The 17,940-nt window shown below is 43.6% G+C and overlaps 1 protein-coding gene across 4 annotated transcripts in view; it reads left to right on the forward strand.

Annotated features, from left to right (window-relative positions):
- The window catches only part of LOC137371926 (low-density lipoprotein receptor-related protein 1-like), a 1,827,029-nt gene that overhangs the window by 466,338 nt on the left and 1,342,751 nt on the right, over positions 1-17,940 (forward strand). For all 4 annotated transcript variants that reach the window (XM_068035008.1, XM_068035009.1, XM_068035010.1 and 1 more), the window contains exons 4-5: positions 9,483-9,602; positions 16,343-16,471. In XM_068035008.1, the coding sequence (XP_067891109.1) occupies positions 9,483-9,602; positions 16,343-16,471 (249 nt within the window). The remainder of the gene's footprint in view (positions 1-9,482; positions 9,603-16,342; positions 16,472-17,940) is intronic.

The following is a 17,940-nucleotide window of genomic DNA, read 5'->3' on the forward strand; positions in this document are numbered from 1 at the left end:
GGCCCAAAAGAAAATTGCTGGTGATAAAATCTGATGGTTCAGTAGTGCTCCACGGGAGCTCTATTTCAAGTCTGTTTGTGTTCATTCCAATGTGAAGCCCCTATGTGCAAATTGTGCCACTATATTAATTGACAGTAAATAATTAAATACCTTTATACTTTCTTGGCTCTCAATGAACAACTTATCGCAATTTTTTGTGCCCCTTACTGTCATTCCACATTCTTGTACCTTTACACACCATTGCCTGAGAAATAGGCAGGTAGGTAACCTACCAGACTTTATATGTTTAGGGTAAAAGCAAAATACTGCAGATGCTGGAAATATGAAATAAAAACAGAAAGTGCTGGAAATACTCAGCATGTCTGGCAGCATTTGTGGAGAAAGAAACAGAGCTAATGGCAGTCATGGTCTGAAGTTGTTGAACTCAATGTTGAGTCCATCAAGATTTGAATATGCTGCCATATTATAACCTGCTGAGATTAGTGAGAGTTTGCCCTTTGTAGCTCTGTGTAGAAACCTGATTATTAGTGACTGTTTCTCTGTTTTTATCTCCCTGTGTTCACAACCCATGCCAGACAACATTCATTAATTGCCTGAAACCCAGAGACCTCCCAAAACAATGGGTAGGATGTGTTTATTGCTTACTAAGACTGGCTAATGCATGTTTTTGTTTGGAGTCTTTGGGGGAAACAGCTTCAGTGCCTAGCACATTAGTATTGTAATCATTTTTCATTTCAGTTCGTTTTTTTAAAAAAAAGCTTGTATGAAAGCACTTTCAAAAAATCAAAGAGCAGCTCTCTTCTAAGATATTTTAATGGAAAATGGTCAACCTCTCCCACTGACACCTCACAAAATCATGTTGTTGATTTTGATGTACCCCTTTTAGTGGGAGGGAGGTGCAGTGTTGGAGAGATGGGCACAGCTTGATCACAGCCCATCCGATGGAAAGCAGTCAGAGGCCCAAACCATTTTAATTATTACATCTCATTATTATGCTGACGGCAATCTCGCCGAACATTTGGAGTGGCTCGCTGATCGGGTGAGGGGGATTTCGACCACAAAGGTTGAATTATGGTGAGTGGGGGGAGGTGGAGGGGGTGGATTGGGTGGTGCTGGAGGAGGCCCATGGAAGGCGGCAGGCTGGGCATTGGGAGTGTCATTTTTTGTGGGACCAGGAGAAGCATTATTGTTCCTCTTGGCCCCGTGAAAAAACACTGTATGAAAAAAAAACTGCCTGACATGTTTTTGGTGTGGCGTCCAGGGATCTCCTGAGGGATGGTCGGTTAGGCCGCTCTACATCCGCTACCACTGGGTTCAGTTTGCTGGTTTTGAGGCACTAAAAACAGTTGGATGGGGCAGAAAAACATACTATCGTATTACAACCAAGAAAATTGCACACGTTAATGTCAATGAAACACACCACATGTAAATGGCAGTAGGTTGGCATGAACCAGGTCTCCATGCAACTTCCACCAATTGCTGCCCCAAAACCAACCTCTGAGAACAAAGTCACTGTAAAAGTGATGATACGAGTTATCTCTTATCTTTGGCCTCCTTGTCTCGAGAGACAATTGGTAAGCTCCTGGAGGTGGTCAGTGGTTTGTGAAGCAGCGCCTGGAGTGGCTATCAAGGCCAATTCTAGAGTGACAGACTCTTCCACAGGTGCTGCAGATAAGAGTAGCATGACATGATCCCTAAGGTGGATATTATATGGAAGGTTTATCTTCATTAAGATGTCTGAACTTCAGTGAAACTTTGCCTGGATATCAATTTTTACTATTTGGTGCTCCAAAATATCTTTGAATAATTGTCCATACATAAGCGTGGGAATGCCGCTCACGTTTCAAAAATGAGCAATTTAAAAGGAACATTTGGCCAGCTCGAATTTGAAGTTGGTTTGCAGGTAAGTACTGAGGAGATCGGGGGAGGGGAGGATGGGGGATGAGGGTGGAATGGAGGGGTGGGGGAAGGGCAGGCTGCTATTTACTGTGTAATCAGGAGGGTCATATTTTACCTTTTACTTAACTAAAATATTTTTTAAAACCATTTTTCTTTGGGGCCTCCAACTAGCCCTCTAAGGACAACAGTTTGTTTTTATTTTTTCATTAATGGGGGCCGGGAGTTCATGGGACTTGCCAGGAAAGGGCACGTGGAACTGGAAGCAGATGGTGAAGGCCTTCCTGCTCCGATTCCTGTTCTCAATTAATGGCTGGTAGCCAGGGTGGCTGGCCACCTAGTGGCCGGAGGCAGGGGTTGAGTTGACGGCTGCATCATCAGCTGATGCGGAAGGAAGTGCTGGTGGTATGTTCAAAGGGCCGCCTGCACCTAAGCCCTGTATCAAACTATAGCCAGCAGGAAGCCTGCGACCAGCGATCACCCTCTTCAGCCAGCAACCAGACCCCCTTTCAACCTCTAGCCAAGGACCCCCATCAGCCTGCCCGATGCCCATGTCACCTGGGCCCTGCCACTATAATGAGGGCACCCTTCCAGTGGGTGCTAAACTGCTACCCAGCTCCCTCCCCCACCCCTCAGGCCCCCTGTGGTACCCGTATGCGACTCGAAAAATTCTGTGGGGCCTGTAAAATCAGTTTCAATTGCCTCCTTAATCATCTAAATTACCTTTTAATTGCCAATTTTGAAATGCGAGTCACGTCCCCACACGACTTGCTGTCTGCTGCTTGTAAAATTGCATCCTAACATGATATTGTCTGGGGCCCAACCTGACGGCATCTCACACGATCTTACACCCACCCCACCCCACTTCCAGCGCTGTCTGCTTTTTCCCCCGTAAAATCCCGACCGGGATGTGGACAACTCTGACAAGGCCAGCATTTATTGCCCATGGCTATTTGCCCTTGAGAAGGTGGTGGTGAACTGCCTTCTTGAATAGCTGCAATGCGTGTGGTACACCCACATTGCTGTTAAGGAGAAGCTACAAGATTTTAACCCAGCGACTGAAGAAACGGTGATATGGTTTTAAATCAGAATAGTGTGTGGCTTGGAGGGGAACTTGCAGGTGGTGGTGTTCTCAAGCGTCTGCTGCCCTTGTTCTTCTAAGTGGTAGAAGTTGCGAATTCGGAAGGAGCTGTTGAAAGAGCCTTGGTGAGTTGCTACGGTGCATCTTGTAGATGGTATACACTGCTGCACTAACTGTTCAGGTTACCCTGGACAGTAAAATTCAGAGCGGACCATGTGATGCAGATGATTTGTCCAGTTTGTTCCAAATTTGCCAGCAAAGACCTAAAACTGGCATTGGACATCTGTTTAGCATATACAAGGAACCTAACTGTTACTGCTTTTGATTGTCTTCATTCGCCTTCATAGCTGAATAAGCATTTGGTAATGTTTCTTGTATAACAAGCGAGTAACCTTTCTATTGAATAAACCTATGGCTCCATATGATCTTGCACATTTTCAATATGTACCAGAGCATCCCAACTTCAAACCTTAAATTAAGTAAAATTATTTTTCAAAATTCAAAAAAGTGATAGAATATGTGTGTGTATGTGCATTACATATCGGAGAAAGAATGATTTGTCAATCTCCTGTGCTGTTGTACAACCCATGTGCAGTTGAGAAAAGTTGTATTTGAATCTTCGCAAATGAATTGATGGCAGTAAACTAGAGAACAGTAGTAGCTCTATAAATAGAATGAAAAATAAGGGGAGCAAATTAGAGAAGTTAAATCAAGATGCACTGCAGCAATGCCCCAAGGCTCCTTAGACAGCACCTTCCAAACCCACGCCCTCTACCACCTCGAAGGACAAGAGCAGCAGATGCATGGGAACATCACCTCCTGCAAGTTCCCATCCAAGTCACACACCATCCTGACTTGGAACTATATCGCCGTTCCTTCACTGTAGCTGGGTCAAAATCCTAGAACTCCCTTCCCAACAGCACTGTGGGTGTACCTACCTCACATGGACTGCAGCGGTTCAAGAAGGCAGCTCACCACCACCTTCTCAAGGGCAATTAGGGATGGGCAATAAATGCTGGCATAGCCAGTGACGCCCACATCCCATGAATGAATTTTTAAAAAATCACTATGTGTTACTGATTTTGTAAGACACTTGTGTAATCATACCAGGAAAAATGAAATCACACAAATGAAAACTGAATGGATGCCAATTTATTCCAAAGCAGAAACTGTTATGGATGAACATTGGAGAACAGTGCAGGAATAAATTCAGTGTACTGGATACCATTTACACTGACCACCTCCAGGAGCGTATCCATTGTCTCTCAAGATAAGGAGGCCCAAAAGAAAGAAAGAAAGGATACCATTTAATAAATTAATTAATATAGGAGTAGGCAATAGGAAAAGAATAAATTAATGGATCAGTGGGTATCAGGGAATTAAGAAGGCAATGGGCATGAGTGAATTAATGCATTCACATAGTGGGCACCATTGAATGAGGACTGAGTAGCAGCGTATTAAATGAACATAGTGGTGGGCATAGGATACAGCAGTGAATTTTTAAATTAAGGAAGGAGAGAATGAATATCAAAGCATCTCTGCTGCTGTTATTCTTCAGGTTTATCCTAATGATGTCTAGGGAGGAGAGTGTGCAGGTGGTAGAGCTGGGGGTGGGCTGCAGATGGCAAGATAGAAGGGAAGTAAGCCCGTAAGAAGGCTGAAATGCAGAGAAGATGTTGGCAGGGGGCATGTGCTGTAGATGAGGGGAAAAGGGGAGGAACAGTAAGCGGTTGAAACATGGGCAGAAAGCAGAGCTGGGGAGGGAAAAGTGTGGCCAGGAGAGAGCAGGGCCAGATTTGCTGGGGAATATCTTTGGCATAGAGCTGGAACTGATTGGAGTTGGGTTAAATAAGTTAATTTCTTTTGAAGCACAGCTGGGTGGGAGGATGGTATGATCAGAGGGGAGCGAGACAGATATGGAGGGAGCAGAGCTGAATATTTATTTGGCACTGACGGACCAAGAAAATAGTGGGAGAAAAGATGAGCAGTGAAGGGGATGCGAAGACCAAGGTCACAAAATAAGAGTCATCAGGCTCCAGACTGATAGTTCAGCACCATTGAGGATATGAGGTTTTGCCTTGTGTCTCCTTTTCTCTGCCACATCTCTATTCCCTGAATTTTTTTCCAGAAATCTTGTCTTCCGATTATTCTTCCAGTAATCTCTGTCTGTTATGAAATTTTTCCTTTGTCTCCCCCTATGTGTCCCTGTGCCACGCACACATAAAGAAATGGTGAAGGAATTGAACAAATTTTTTGCAAGTGTCTTCACTGTCATAGATACAAATAACATGCCAGAAATAATTATGATTCAAGAGTTGGAAGAGAGGGAGAAACTTAAAACAATTACTATCACCAGGGAAAAGATACTGAGAAAAGTATTAAAACTGAAAGCTGACAAGTCCCCAGGTCCTGATGGACTTCATCCTAGGGTCTTAAAAGAAGTGGCTGCTGAGATAGTGGATGCATTGGTTTTAATTTTCCAAAAATCCCTATATTCTGGAAAGGTCCCATCAGATTGGAACTGATTTACTACCTTATTTTCCCAGTCCACTATTCAAGAAAGGAGGACAGAAAACAGGAAACTACAGGCCGATTAGCTTAACATCTTTCATAGGGAAAATGCTGAAATCTGTTATTAAGGAGGTTATAGCAGATCATTTAGAAAATCTCAATGTAATCAGGCACAGCCAACATGGTTTTGTGAAAGGGAAATTGTATTTGACTAATTTATTAGAGTTCTTTGAGGAAGTAACAACCAATGTGGAGAAAAGGGAACCTGTGAATGTGGTGTACTTGGATTTCCAGAAGGCAATTGACAAGGTGCCACATCAAAGGTTACTAAACAAAATAAGAATCTATGGTATAGGAGGTAACATATTAGCATGGATCGAGGATTGGTAAGCTAACAGGAAACAGAGAGTAGGCATAAATGTGTCATTTTTGGGTTGGCAAGCTGTAACTAGTGAAGTACCACATGGATCAGTGCTGGGGCCTCAACTATTTACAATCTATATCAATGACTTGGCTGAAGGGGCAGAATGTATGGTGGCTATTTTCTTAAATGTCTGCCCCTGCTTCTCTACTGTCTTACCTTTTACCTTATTTTCCCAGTCCACTTCAGCCAACTCTATCTTCATACCCTTGTAATTGTCTTTATTTAAGTTTAAGACACACTAGTTTCAGACCCAAATTTCTCACCCTCAAACTGAATGTGAAATTCTATCATGTATGATTTCTCTTACCTAGAGGATCCTTGACTATGAGATCATTAATTAATCCTGTCTCATTACACATTACCGGATCTAAAATAGCATGTTCCCAGATTGGTTCCACAACATATTGTTCTAAGAAACTGTCCCTAATTTAATCTATGAACTCATCCTCCAGGCTATCTTTGTCAATTTGATTTGTCCAATCGAAATGAAGATTAAAATCACATGATTATTACAGTACCTTTGCTGCAAACCCCCATGATTTCTTGATTTATACTATGTCCCACAGTGTAGGCACTGTTAGGGGGTCTATAAACTGCTCTCACAAGTGACTTCTTTCCTTTGCTATTTCTTAGCTCCACCCAAACTGATTCTACATATTGATCTTCTATGCCAAGATCATTTCTCACCACTGCACTGTGCTCATCCTTTATTAACAGAGGTACCCCACCTCCTTTTCCTTTCTTCCTATCCTTCCAAAATGTCAGATACCGTTGAATATTTAGTTGCCAGCCTTGGTCACCTTGCAACCATGTTTCTGTAATGGTTATCATATCATACCTGTTTATTTTGATTTGTGCTATCAATTCATCCATCTTGTTACAAATGCTGCACGCATTCAGATAAAGAGCTTTTAATTCTGTCTTTTTTCCAATTTTCCTTATTTGCTGGCATTATTTGCTCGTGCATTCTTATATTTTTACACTCTGTCCCTTTCTGTCTTACTCTGGTTATCATACCCGTGTTGCTACCTTACAATATTGCCTTGTCCTTTCTCATAAACTTTCTAAAATTTCCCTCACATAAACCCTCCCCTCTCCCCCGACCATTGAGTTTAAAGCTTCTCTACAGCCCTAGTTATACAATTTCCCCCGCCAGGACTCTGGTCCCAGCGTGGTTCAGGTGAAGGCCATTCCAATGGTATAGCTCCTTCTTTCCCAGTGCTGGTGCCAGTACCCCATGAATTGAAACGCATTTCTCCCATGTCAACCTTTGAGCCACGCATTCAACTCTCTGATCTTATTTACTCTATGCCAATTTGCTGTGGCTCAGGTAGTCATCCAGAGATTATGAGTTTTGTGGTTCTGCTTTTTAATTTAGCCTCTCGCTGCTCATAGTCCCTCAGCAGAAACTATTCCTTAGTCCTACCTATGTTGTTGGTACCCACATGGCCAACACAACTGGGTCCTTCCCCTCCCACTCCAAGTTCCTCTCCAGCCCCAAGGAGATGTCCTTAACTCTGGCATTGGGCAGGCAGCACAGCCTTTGGGACTCAAACTTTTGGCTGCAGAGAATAGTATCTATCCCCTAACTATACTGCCCTGACTGCTACTACAATATTCCTTTTTTACTCGCCCCACTTGAATGGCCCCCTGCACCATGGTGCTGTGGTCCATTTGCTCATCCTCCCTGCAGTCCCGTTTCTCATCCACGCAAGCTGCCAGAACCTCGAACCTGTTGGACAAGTGCAAAGGCTGAGAGTCCTCCATTGCTACCTTCTGGATCCCCATACGTGCTTCACTCATAGTCACATCCTCCTTTCTCTGAGAACGGACCAAACCTGAAGTTCTTAGCCTAAGGGGTGTGACTGCCTCCTGAAACTAAGTATCCAGTTAAATTTCCCTCTCCTTGATGCATTACAGTGTCTGAATCTCAGACTTCATCTCATCAGTTCTGAGCCAAAGTTCCTTGAGCTGCAGACACTTACTGCAGATGCGGTTGCTGTGGATCACACTGGTGTCCACCAGCTCTCACATACTACAGCTGCAACACATCACCTGCTCTGCCATCTTTATTATGTTTTATTTAACCAATCAGGTTTTAAATTTAGAAATATCACTGAATGATAATTTGTAGTTATATTTATCTTTTAAACTAGTTAAGCTGCAAATTTATTACAATACTTTTCTCTTCCCAGTACAGGTTAGACTACTGCCCCAGTTTCGAAAGGAGGAAAAAAAACCTAAAATTCACCAACCAATCCACTACCTGCTCACCTAATTAATGCCTTTGGGCTTCCGCCGTCAGGTCTCCCTGTCTCCGGCTTCCTCTCTTGTATAACTCTGTAAAAGACCAGAACAGCACCTCACTGCACCAAATTCCCACATTTACCAAATTCCTGAGTAAAGCACTCTATCTCACAGCTGAGCTGAACTTCATGCTACTAAAGAGAGAGAACTGTTTACAATAGGACAATTAGGAATGAGCAACAAATGCTGGCCTTGTCAGCAATGCTTAATTCCCATGAAAGAATACATTTTTAAAAATTGGCTAACATGGGGACCAGGAGGGGAGGTTGGGTGATCAGTTTAGAGGGATTAAGATCGAGGGAACAGAAAGTGGGTTTCATGGATAAGATAAACTCAGACAGGCATGAGGAGAGATAGGACAGTAACTAGAGGAAAGATGTGAGTTCAGGGCTCGGGTAGGAGGGAGCATTATAGGAAGTTTGGCCAGGTGAGCTCGTGGAAGGGAGAAGCCTGACAGAGTCAACTGATCGGATTTTTTCGATCTCAGTGACAAAGAAGTCTATGAGCTTCTTGCACTTATTGTTTGAAGTGAGGGTGGAGGGGACATGGGAGAGGGGTTTAAGAAGATGGCTGCAGTAGAAAAAAGAAGACTGGGGTTATCTTTGCATTCCTGGATAATCCTGGAGTAGTGAGCAGTTTTAGCAGATGAGAGCGGTACCCAATATGTGTTTTAACTTGTCCAGTCAGATCTGGTGGTGGATGGTTAAACCAGTTGTCCACCATATCCTTTGAGGTCTGTGTCCCTTGGACTTAATGGAGTGGAAATGATGGCCATACCAAGGGAAATGGCCAAGGTGAGACAAACTACTCTTTTTATTGGGGACTAGGGTTTCAAAAATGGAAGTGAGGGTTCGGTTGGGCAAATCACCAGCTGCAAAAATGTTGTGGCAAATGGAAAGACAGAGCCTCGATAGTTGAAACAGTCAAGGACCAAGGACTAAGCTTAATCTTTTATTGTTATTATGTGCAACCACATGAGAAGTTACAGTGGGAATGGCTGTATAGATTTCTTGGAAAAATGCAAGATGGTTATTCTTGTTGCTTGCTGCTATAGGTGAACAGTAAGGATCTCTAATCTTACTGATGATATAGCTGAGAATAAAAGGATATGAAGCATTCAACAATGATATAGATGCAAATCAACTTGGATATAATCCTTTTGGAGTTCACAAGTCTTAACTCTTCCTACTATAAAAGCATCCATACTTATTTGTTTGACAGGAAAAAGCTTATGTATGCAAACTTTTATCTGCTTTCTTTCAGAATTTTCACCTACTTGTAACCAGGCCGGTTGTCAGTATCGATGTGCAATCACAAGAAATGGTACAACTTGCTACTGCAGTGATGGTTTTAAAGTAGCGCAAGATGGGAAAAGTTGTGAAGGTATAATTTCCCATAGAAATTTTCAGATGACCTCAAAAATTGATATGTGCTACCCGTAGCTGTACAGGTGACAATGGCATTAGCTTTTTATGCTATAGGTTTCTTTCATTTCTCTCAAAACCAGTAAATCTGCTAGTCTGTTGTACACAGCTGCATAAAGCAAAGGTTGAATTTTATGGGCCCCCCAGGGATGGGAACAGAGGTGGGCATGTAGTATAAGGTTGTAAAGGTTTAATACCAAACACACTGAGAGAGATCTCTTCCACTGTATGAGTAATCATGTAACAGTCACATGAGATAGGCTTGAGAAGAAGAAGGTATAGATCATGGCTACCCAACCCAAACCCGACGGGACCGGACGAAATGTGTCGGGTTCGAGTCAGGTCGCTCTTCCGGGTCCAGTATTCGGGCTCGGGTCAGATCGGGCCAGGTCAGACACACTTTATCACCACCTCCGGTAAGTGGCTCCAATGTTAATGTACATTTTGAACTAGAAAGGTTATTTAGTTACAGTTTTTTTAAGCTTATGGAAATAAGTAACAAAGCGATAAACAGAAGTTAGGTTAACTGATGGTCGGGCCGGGCACGGGAAAAAATGAAAGGACTCGGGCCGGGTCGGGCTGGGGTCGGATGTGGTTCTGTCGGGCTCAGGTCGGGTTTCATTTACAGACCCAAGCCGGCCTTCAAGAAGATATAGCAGCACGAAGGATGCTAACTTAGGTGGCTTGCGGAGAGTGTATATAGTAACTATAGATAATAAAGAGTTGTTAGTTAACCTTGGAACCTGGAATCTAGGACTTTCTCTAGAATGCCTTACAACACTACCACTACAAATACAACTAAACCAAACATGGTGGCAGACTGAAAGCGACCAGAAGAATTTAAAGATCTCCTTACCTTTGGGAGAAACACCAGGAGAACAACAGAGAAATTTAAAGATACATACTGGCCAGTACAGTAAGAAAACTACTTACCTGAAGAAGAGGCTGTGAAGTGCTCCGCAATTGTGATGGGTTGGAGCACGGAAATAGAGGCAGCACCACAGAACATAAGCCTGGTGGCCTGAAAGGAGAATACAGCTTTAAAAGCCCTTGAAAAGCCGGCAGTAATTTTCTAAAGGCATCATGTTTGGGAAGAGAAAAAAATATGGAAAAACTCAATCCTTCACTCAGGCTGAACGTGAGGGTGAAGAGGGGAAACTTCTGAAAATGTGGGAACTCCTGAAAAGCATGGTAAACCCCTGAAAACAGCAGAGATGCCCCCATTAAGGCAAGCAAGCCTGAAAAGACACAATGAATTTCTCAGACAAAGGGGAAAACCCTAAAAAACCTATTCAAACAGCAGGGAACTCTCGAAAACAGCTGGGACACCTCCATTAAGGCAAGCAAGCCTGAAAAAAAAAACAAAGTGAATTTCTTAAAGAAAGCAGAACACCCTAAAAAGTCTATTAAGAAAGCACTATCAATCCAAAATTGGGAATGCCTGAGAGTTTCCAGAATCAAGGGAACCAATCAGATTCAAAATTGGCTATCAGGGAGATAAAGGTTCCTACGGTTTGGAATCGCTTCGCAACTCCATACAAAATCTGAAGTGGAGCAAATGAATACCCTTCTATATTTAGTAGGGACGATTGCGAAGGATGTAATTGTCTGACAAGGAATCAATGAAGTTACCGATAAATTCAAAGAGGTGCTCCAAGCCTTTGATAAATATTTTAATCTCTGTACCAATAAAATCTTGGAAAGAGCCAAATTTAACAAGCAGGCACAGATGATTGGTAAATCTGTAGACTCGTATATTAATGATCTGTATAGATTGGCAGGTGGTTGCAAATATGGTGAATTAAAGGCAGAGCTAATCAGAGACAGGATAGTCATCAGCAGAGCGGATGAATCCTTGTCAGACCTATTGCAATCCAAGGAAGAACATACTGGAAAAGGCCATTCAAATTGTAAGACAGGCTGAAGTTTGCAAACAGAATAGGGGCATCCTACAAGCTGAAGACAAGCCATGGATGAGAAGGAGTCCAATGCCCGTACAGCTGATTAAACCAAAGCCAGGGAAACACTTTGAGGAACAGAAAAACATACAGGAGAGAAGGTGCATGAAATGGGAAAACCTTGCTAACCTTGTGCAGCCAACAAGACCACAGACAGAGCAGTGCCTAGCAAGTAAAGCTGAGTGTTTTAATTATGGAAAAACTGGGCACTATGGGAAGATGTGCCACAACAAAATTTCTTAGCTTAAAGGTACAAAGCACAAGACCTTCACGCAAACAGCAGTGAATCAAGTACAGCAATATCCAAAAGAGAAAGAACCAGGAGAGTTCTTGGGAGAAATCACTAATCCAGACCAACATTTCTGGACAGCAGACATCTACGTGAATGGACTCCTCACAAATTTTAAGCTTGACACAGGGGCTGCTATCACGGTATTGTCTGACCAAGAGCCTTGGGTGAAGGGACATTACCTGCAACCGACAGATATACAGTTGCATGGTCCAGGTGGGACACAACTGCAAGTAAAAGGCAAACTCCAAGCAACTCTTCAGCGTAAAGGAAGACAACTGGTGGAGATCTGATACATCTTATACAATAAAGAATTTTCTTTACTGAGCATGAATGCATGCTTACAACTGCAGTTGATCAAAAAGGTAGCCAAGGTCAAGCAAACAAAGGTAAATAATTCCTTTCAAACAGAATTCCAGAATCTGTTCACGAGGCTCAGAAAACGAAAGATGGAGTACAGGATCACTCTGAAGGAAGGGGCCAGACCAGTGTGTATCTTCATACCAAAGTCCAAGAACAATTGGAGGAGAGGACAAGAATAGACACAAGCTCTCCAGTAACACAACCAGCCGACTGGTGTTCAGCCATGGTTCCAGTCCCGAAGCCAAATGGAACTCTGCAAATATGTGTGGACTTAACACAGTTCAACAAAGCAGAAGCGTATGAGATTCACCCAATGTCTACAGTGAATGACTGTTTATTGAAACTCTGTCAGAGCACCATGTTTGCAAAACTTGATGCAAATAGTGAGTTTTGGCATGTACCCCTGGATAAGACCTCAAGGTTATTGACTACATTCATAACACCTTTTGGGCAGATTTGTTTTAATAGGTTACCATTCGAAATAACCTCTCCACCAGAGATTTTTCAATGATCCATGTCCAATATCCTGGAAGGGCTCACAGGAGTGATATGCCACATTTTTGATATTCTGATACACGGAAAGTCAGTGGAGAAATATGACTACAAATTCAGAGAGGTTCTACAGAGACTTCAAGAAGCAGGACTGACTTTAAACAAGAAGTGTGAATTTTCCAAGGCTTCAATTTGTTTCTTGGGCCACAATATGATCGGAGAAGGAATAATGGCAGATCCTCAGAAAAACAGGACCATGAAGAGATTTTCAATCCCTACAACAGTTCAGTGACTCCAGAAATTGCTCGGAATGCTAAATCAACGAGCAAAGTCTTTACCTCACTTAGCACAATTGACTGATCCGCTAAGCCAACTTCTAAGAAACCAGCAAGTGTGTTGAGATGCCCACCAGGAACAAGCGTTGCAGAAAATTAAAAAGATGCTAATTTCTCCAGACATGGTGGCACACTAAAATCCTACACTGCCAATGACGATAGCAACAGATGCCTCTTCAAACAGCTTGGGCACAATTATTTTTCAGGAGCAAACTGATAGTTTCCATAGACCCATATTCTATCCATCAAGAGCACTGTCAGATACAGAGACACACAATGCAGTTATTGAAAAAGAAGCTCTAGCTGTCACATGGGCATGTGAAAAATTTTCAGACTACATCATTGGAATATGTGTGGTAATTGAGACAGACCACAAGCCATTGGTTTCTTTATTAGGCGTAAAAGAAATAGCAAAAATGCCTCCACGTATACAAAGGCTTCTTCTCAGATTAATGAGGTACACACATGAAGCTGTATACATCCAAGGGAAGTTCCAATCATCAGCCGATGCGTAATCGAGGGCAACCATAGATCATCTTTCACAGGAAGACGTGAATTTCGTATGTGACGTAAGGTCATACTTGCAGGCACACAGAAGTTGCGAGTAATACAACAAGCACTGAAGAATGACGAAGAGTGCATTCGCATTAGACAATGTTGTATATATGGGTGTCCACAAGAAAGTCTAGGAGGGAGAACAATGAAGATGTTCCATGAGTATAGAAAATACTTTACCATCATTGCCGACTTATCAGTTTACAACGACAGAATTGTTATTCTTACTTCAATGAGTTCCGATACCTTAGATTGATTACATCAAGGCCATTTGAGTATCAGCAAGTGCAGAGCGAGGGGACAATCTTCGGTATGGTGGCGTGGGATATCTAAGGATATCGAGACCATGATCATTAACTGTTAGACATTCAAGACACAGAGGCCAGAAGAGCACAAACCACTGTTGACTACCCAATTTCCAACTAGACCTTGGCAAAGGCTAGGCATGGATTTATTCATGTTTGCTGGGAAGTCATATATCTTCATTATTGACGACATTTCGAGACGGATAGAAGTCTGACCATGACAATCTACGACCACCGAGGTAGTTATCAGAATCCTTAAGGACATCTTCGTGACACATGGAAGTCCGGATGAAATATCTGACAACGATCGACAGTTCGCGAACGAATGTTTTACCCTGTTTACCGTGAAGATGGGCTTTCAGCATTTTCCAAGCTCACCGAGGTATCCACAGTCCAATGCTGAGGCAGAACAAGGTGTAAGTGCCATAAAATCTTTACTCAAGAAAAATCAAGATTTTCCTATTTCACTCCTAGTTTATCGCAGATTATCACCAGCAGAATTACTAGCGGGAAGGAAGTTAAGAACACAGCTTCCAGTATTGCCTCAACAATTAATGCCTGGGTTGAAGACTCAAGACTACGAGAAAGTTCGAGAAAGAGAAAACTCCTACAGAGGGAAACAAACGCGGAATTACCATAGCACAGTCAGGGGTTGGTCCCTCTTTTGTGGGTAATCAGGGCCCCTGAAGGTCCACCTCAGCGGCGATTGCCACTCCCCAGGAAGACCTCCCCACACTCTCACCAACCCCACACCCCACCCCGTCGCTGGGGCCTGCCTGAATGACCCTGATCCCACTTACCTCTCCTGGGGTCTCCGCTGTCCTTGGGGCTGCAGGGCCTCCTGCAGTACCAGCAGTGACCAATGCTCCCAGTGGCACTGCCGGTCCTGCAGAGCTGCCAGCTTTCTAATCCACCAGCAGCTCTTGGAGGCGGGAGCTCATCCCTTAAAGGGATGGTGTGCCCGATGATGGGCAGTTAATTACCTGCCTGCCATGGAATTGCATCAGGGGTCAGACAGAGGGCTAAGGCCTCTTCCCAATCTTCCAGCTCACCGTCAGGACCCCCTTCGCCAGAACAAAATTCAGCCCCAAGTGGCAGATTTCATATTTGTCAGGGGCAACATCTTCATAAGTTTCCAAGTGGAAAGGACCTCCCGGCTAGCAGTTCTGGGAATTTTAGGTGGAAAATAATTATTGCACTATATTAATGGTTAGCAGAAAATTCCTGCTTTTTACGTAACTAGAACTTGGCACATGTAAAACAGCGAAAAACCAAACGCACTATGTGGAAAACAGTCACTCCCCTGGGCGGCCAATTAATTGCAGAGGGCATCCAATTAAGGACAGCAGGCAGGGTCTCGAAACTGGAGGACTATCAGATGTTCTCCAGCTTGAAAGGAGCAGCAGCCCACATTGAAGGGTTATATGGGAGAGGGTGTTAAAAAATGGAGGCACCCTCTCTCCACATTTTTTACATTTAAACATTTTTTAAAAAATGGGTTTTGCAGCCAGTCCACCACTGTCAGGGGTGGGGATGGGGGAGGTCGCTTTACAGGGGATATTTCAGCTGCTGTAGCACCTAGGCAGGCAGTGAGGGCTTCTAGGCCTGCCTGGAGTGCTGGCTTCCCAGCCTGCTGCCAGAAGGCCGCCTCCAAGCAGCTAAACTGGCCCGCACCACTTGCAGGAACTGGGAGGCCGACTGGACTCCTTGAATTGGCCTGAATAGGCTCTTAAGCCAGGGCGGCTGCCCCCTGTGTGCAGGCAGGATCCCTGCTGCCCGCTCCCACCCCTCCCACCTCCACAAAAATGGCCCGGTGGAGGGTTGGAACCAGGGAACCGGCATGCTGGCCGGTGCCACTATTTTTCTTTGTTCCCGCACCACCTACTCCCCCACCCCCACCACCCCCCCCCCCCCCGCCCCCCCCACCAACCTCCACTCCCTGCGGGGCCTCAAAATCAAGACCCAAGTCTCAGGCTCCTGCTGTCTAAACCAGTGGTTCTTAAACTTTTCTGTTCCAACTATTAGTATACAGTAACAGATATAGGTCAATAAGTCAACAATGTATAGTATCCTAATGATCTTGGGATCCTTTCACAGATGACCCTCTTTGGATCAGTAATCCCAATTTGAAAACCTGTGATTTGGAACATTCGTTGTGTGTTTGCATGGGACAGTGCTGATTTGCAGCTGTCAGAATAGCAAGATAGTTCTGTCATTTTCTAATCAGTCAGTTCATTGTTTATGTCAGTTTAATAATGGCATTGAAGAACTTAAAAGAGTTCTATGATTTGGAAGCACATCTGGCATACCACATTACCTGTTCTGTATATGATTACATGACATGATCATATGATATGCACTATCAGTATGAATTAAAACAGCTTCTCACTTGCCTCTTTCAGATTTTGATGAATGCAGTGTTTATGGAACTTGTAGTCAAAAATGCACAAACAACAATGGGTCCTACATGTGTGGCTGTGTGGAAGGTTACTTGATGCAACCAGACAACAAAATTTGCAAGGCCAAAAATGGTAAGAGATGAGCACCTTTTGCATTACTTTTTAATTTCTATTAAATAATTGACAGATGTTGAGGAAATACAGTTCATTTAATGATCTTGCATGGTCAGTGGTGAAGCCACTGGTGAACAGAGTTTTTTTTAATTCATTCATGGGATGTGGGCGTCACTGGCTAGGCCAGCATTTATTGCCCATCCCTAATTGCCCTTCAGAAGGTGGTGGTGAGCTGCCTCCTTGAACCGCTGCAGTCCATGTGGGGTAGGTACAGCCACAATGCTGTTAGGAAGGGAGTTCCAGGATTTTGACCCAGCGACAGTGAAGGAACGGCGATATAGTTCCAAGTCAGGATGGTGTGTGACTTGGATGGGAACTTGCAGGTGTGGTGTTCCCATGCATTTGCTGCCCTTGTCCTTCTAGTTGGTAGAGGTCACGGGTTTGGAAGGTGCTGTTTAAGGAGCCTTGGTGCATTGCTGCAGTGCATCTTGTCGATAGTACACACTGCTGCCACTGTGCGTCGGTGGTTAAGGGAGTGAATGTTTGTGGATGGGGTGCCAATCAAACGGGCTGCTTTGTCCTGGATGGTGTCAAGCTTCTTGAGTGTTGTTGGAGCTGCAGCCATCCAGGCAAGTGGACAGTATTCCATCACACTCCTGACTTGTGCCTTGTAGATGGTGGACAGGCTTTGGGGAGTCAGGAGTGAGTTACTTGCTGCAGGATTCCTAATCTCTGATCTGCTGTTGTAGCCATGTCCGACAGCGAGATAAAACACTAGAGATCCGATTCTCTGACCTGCAATCCTTATCAGTGCTCCTTGCTGGCAGAAAAGTATTGTATTTCTAAAACGCAGGTAATGCTTAATCAATCTTACAGACTCTTTGGGACACTGATTGAAGATTATAGGTCAGAGATGCAGGGGAGATGTGGGGAAGAACTTCTTATGCAGCGAGTGGTAATGACCTGAAACCTACTGCCTATGAGGGTTGTGGAAGCAGAGACATTCGATGAATTCAAAAGGAAATTGGATGAGCACTTGAAGGAAATAAACCTGCAGGACTATGGGGAATGAGGCTGACTGGATAGCTCTACAAAGAACCGGCATAGACTCGATGGGTCGAATGGCCTCCTGTGCTGTAAATGACTCTATGACAATAAGATGAGGGTGTGGTTTATAAAGGTTTTCATGAGTGCTTGTTAAGGTACAAAATAAAAGACATACGACAAAGATAATGACAGATGGACAGAAATATGGTTGGAGACACAAAAGAACATTCTTTTGAATGAAAAGATGTGGTGACTGATGTTCCATAGGGGTCTCTGTTGGAGCCACTTTTATTTGCTGGAATTAAGAACTGAGATTTGCTGCGAATACCATGTGAACTTGTGAAGTAACATAATCTGCAAGTAGGAATAAGGAACGAAAAAACACAAACTGTTTTACTTTAAATGGAAGAGCATCTATCAGGGTCATCAAAAGCCAGAGC

This window comes from Heterodontus francisci, chromosome 7 (genome assembly GCF_036365525.1).
Source record: "Heterodontus francisci isolate sHetFra1 chromosome 7, sHetFra1.hap1, whole genome shotgun sequence".
Classification (NCBI taxonomy): domain Eukaryota; kingdom Metazoa; phylum Chordata; class Chondrichthyes; order Heterodontiformes; family Heterodontidae; genus Heterodontus; species Heterodontus francisci.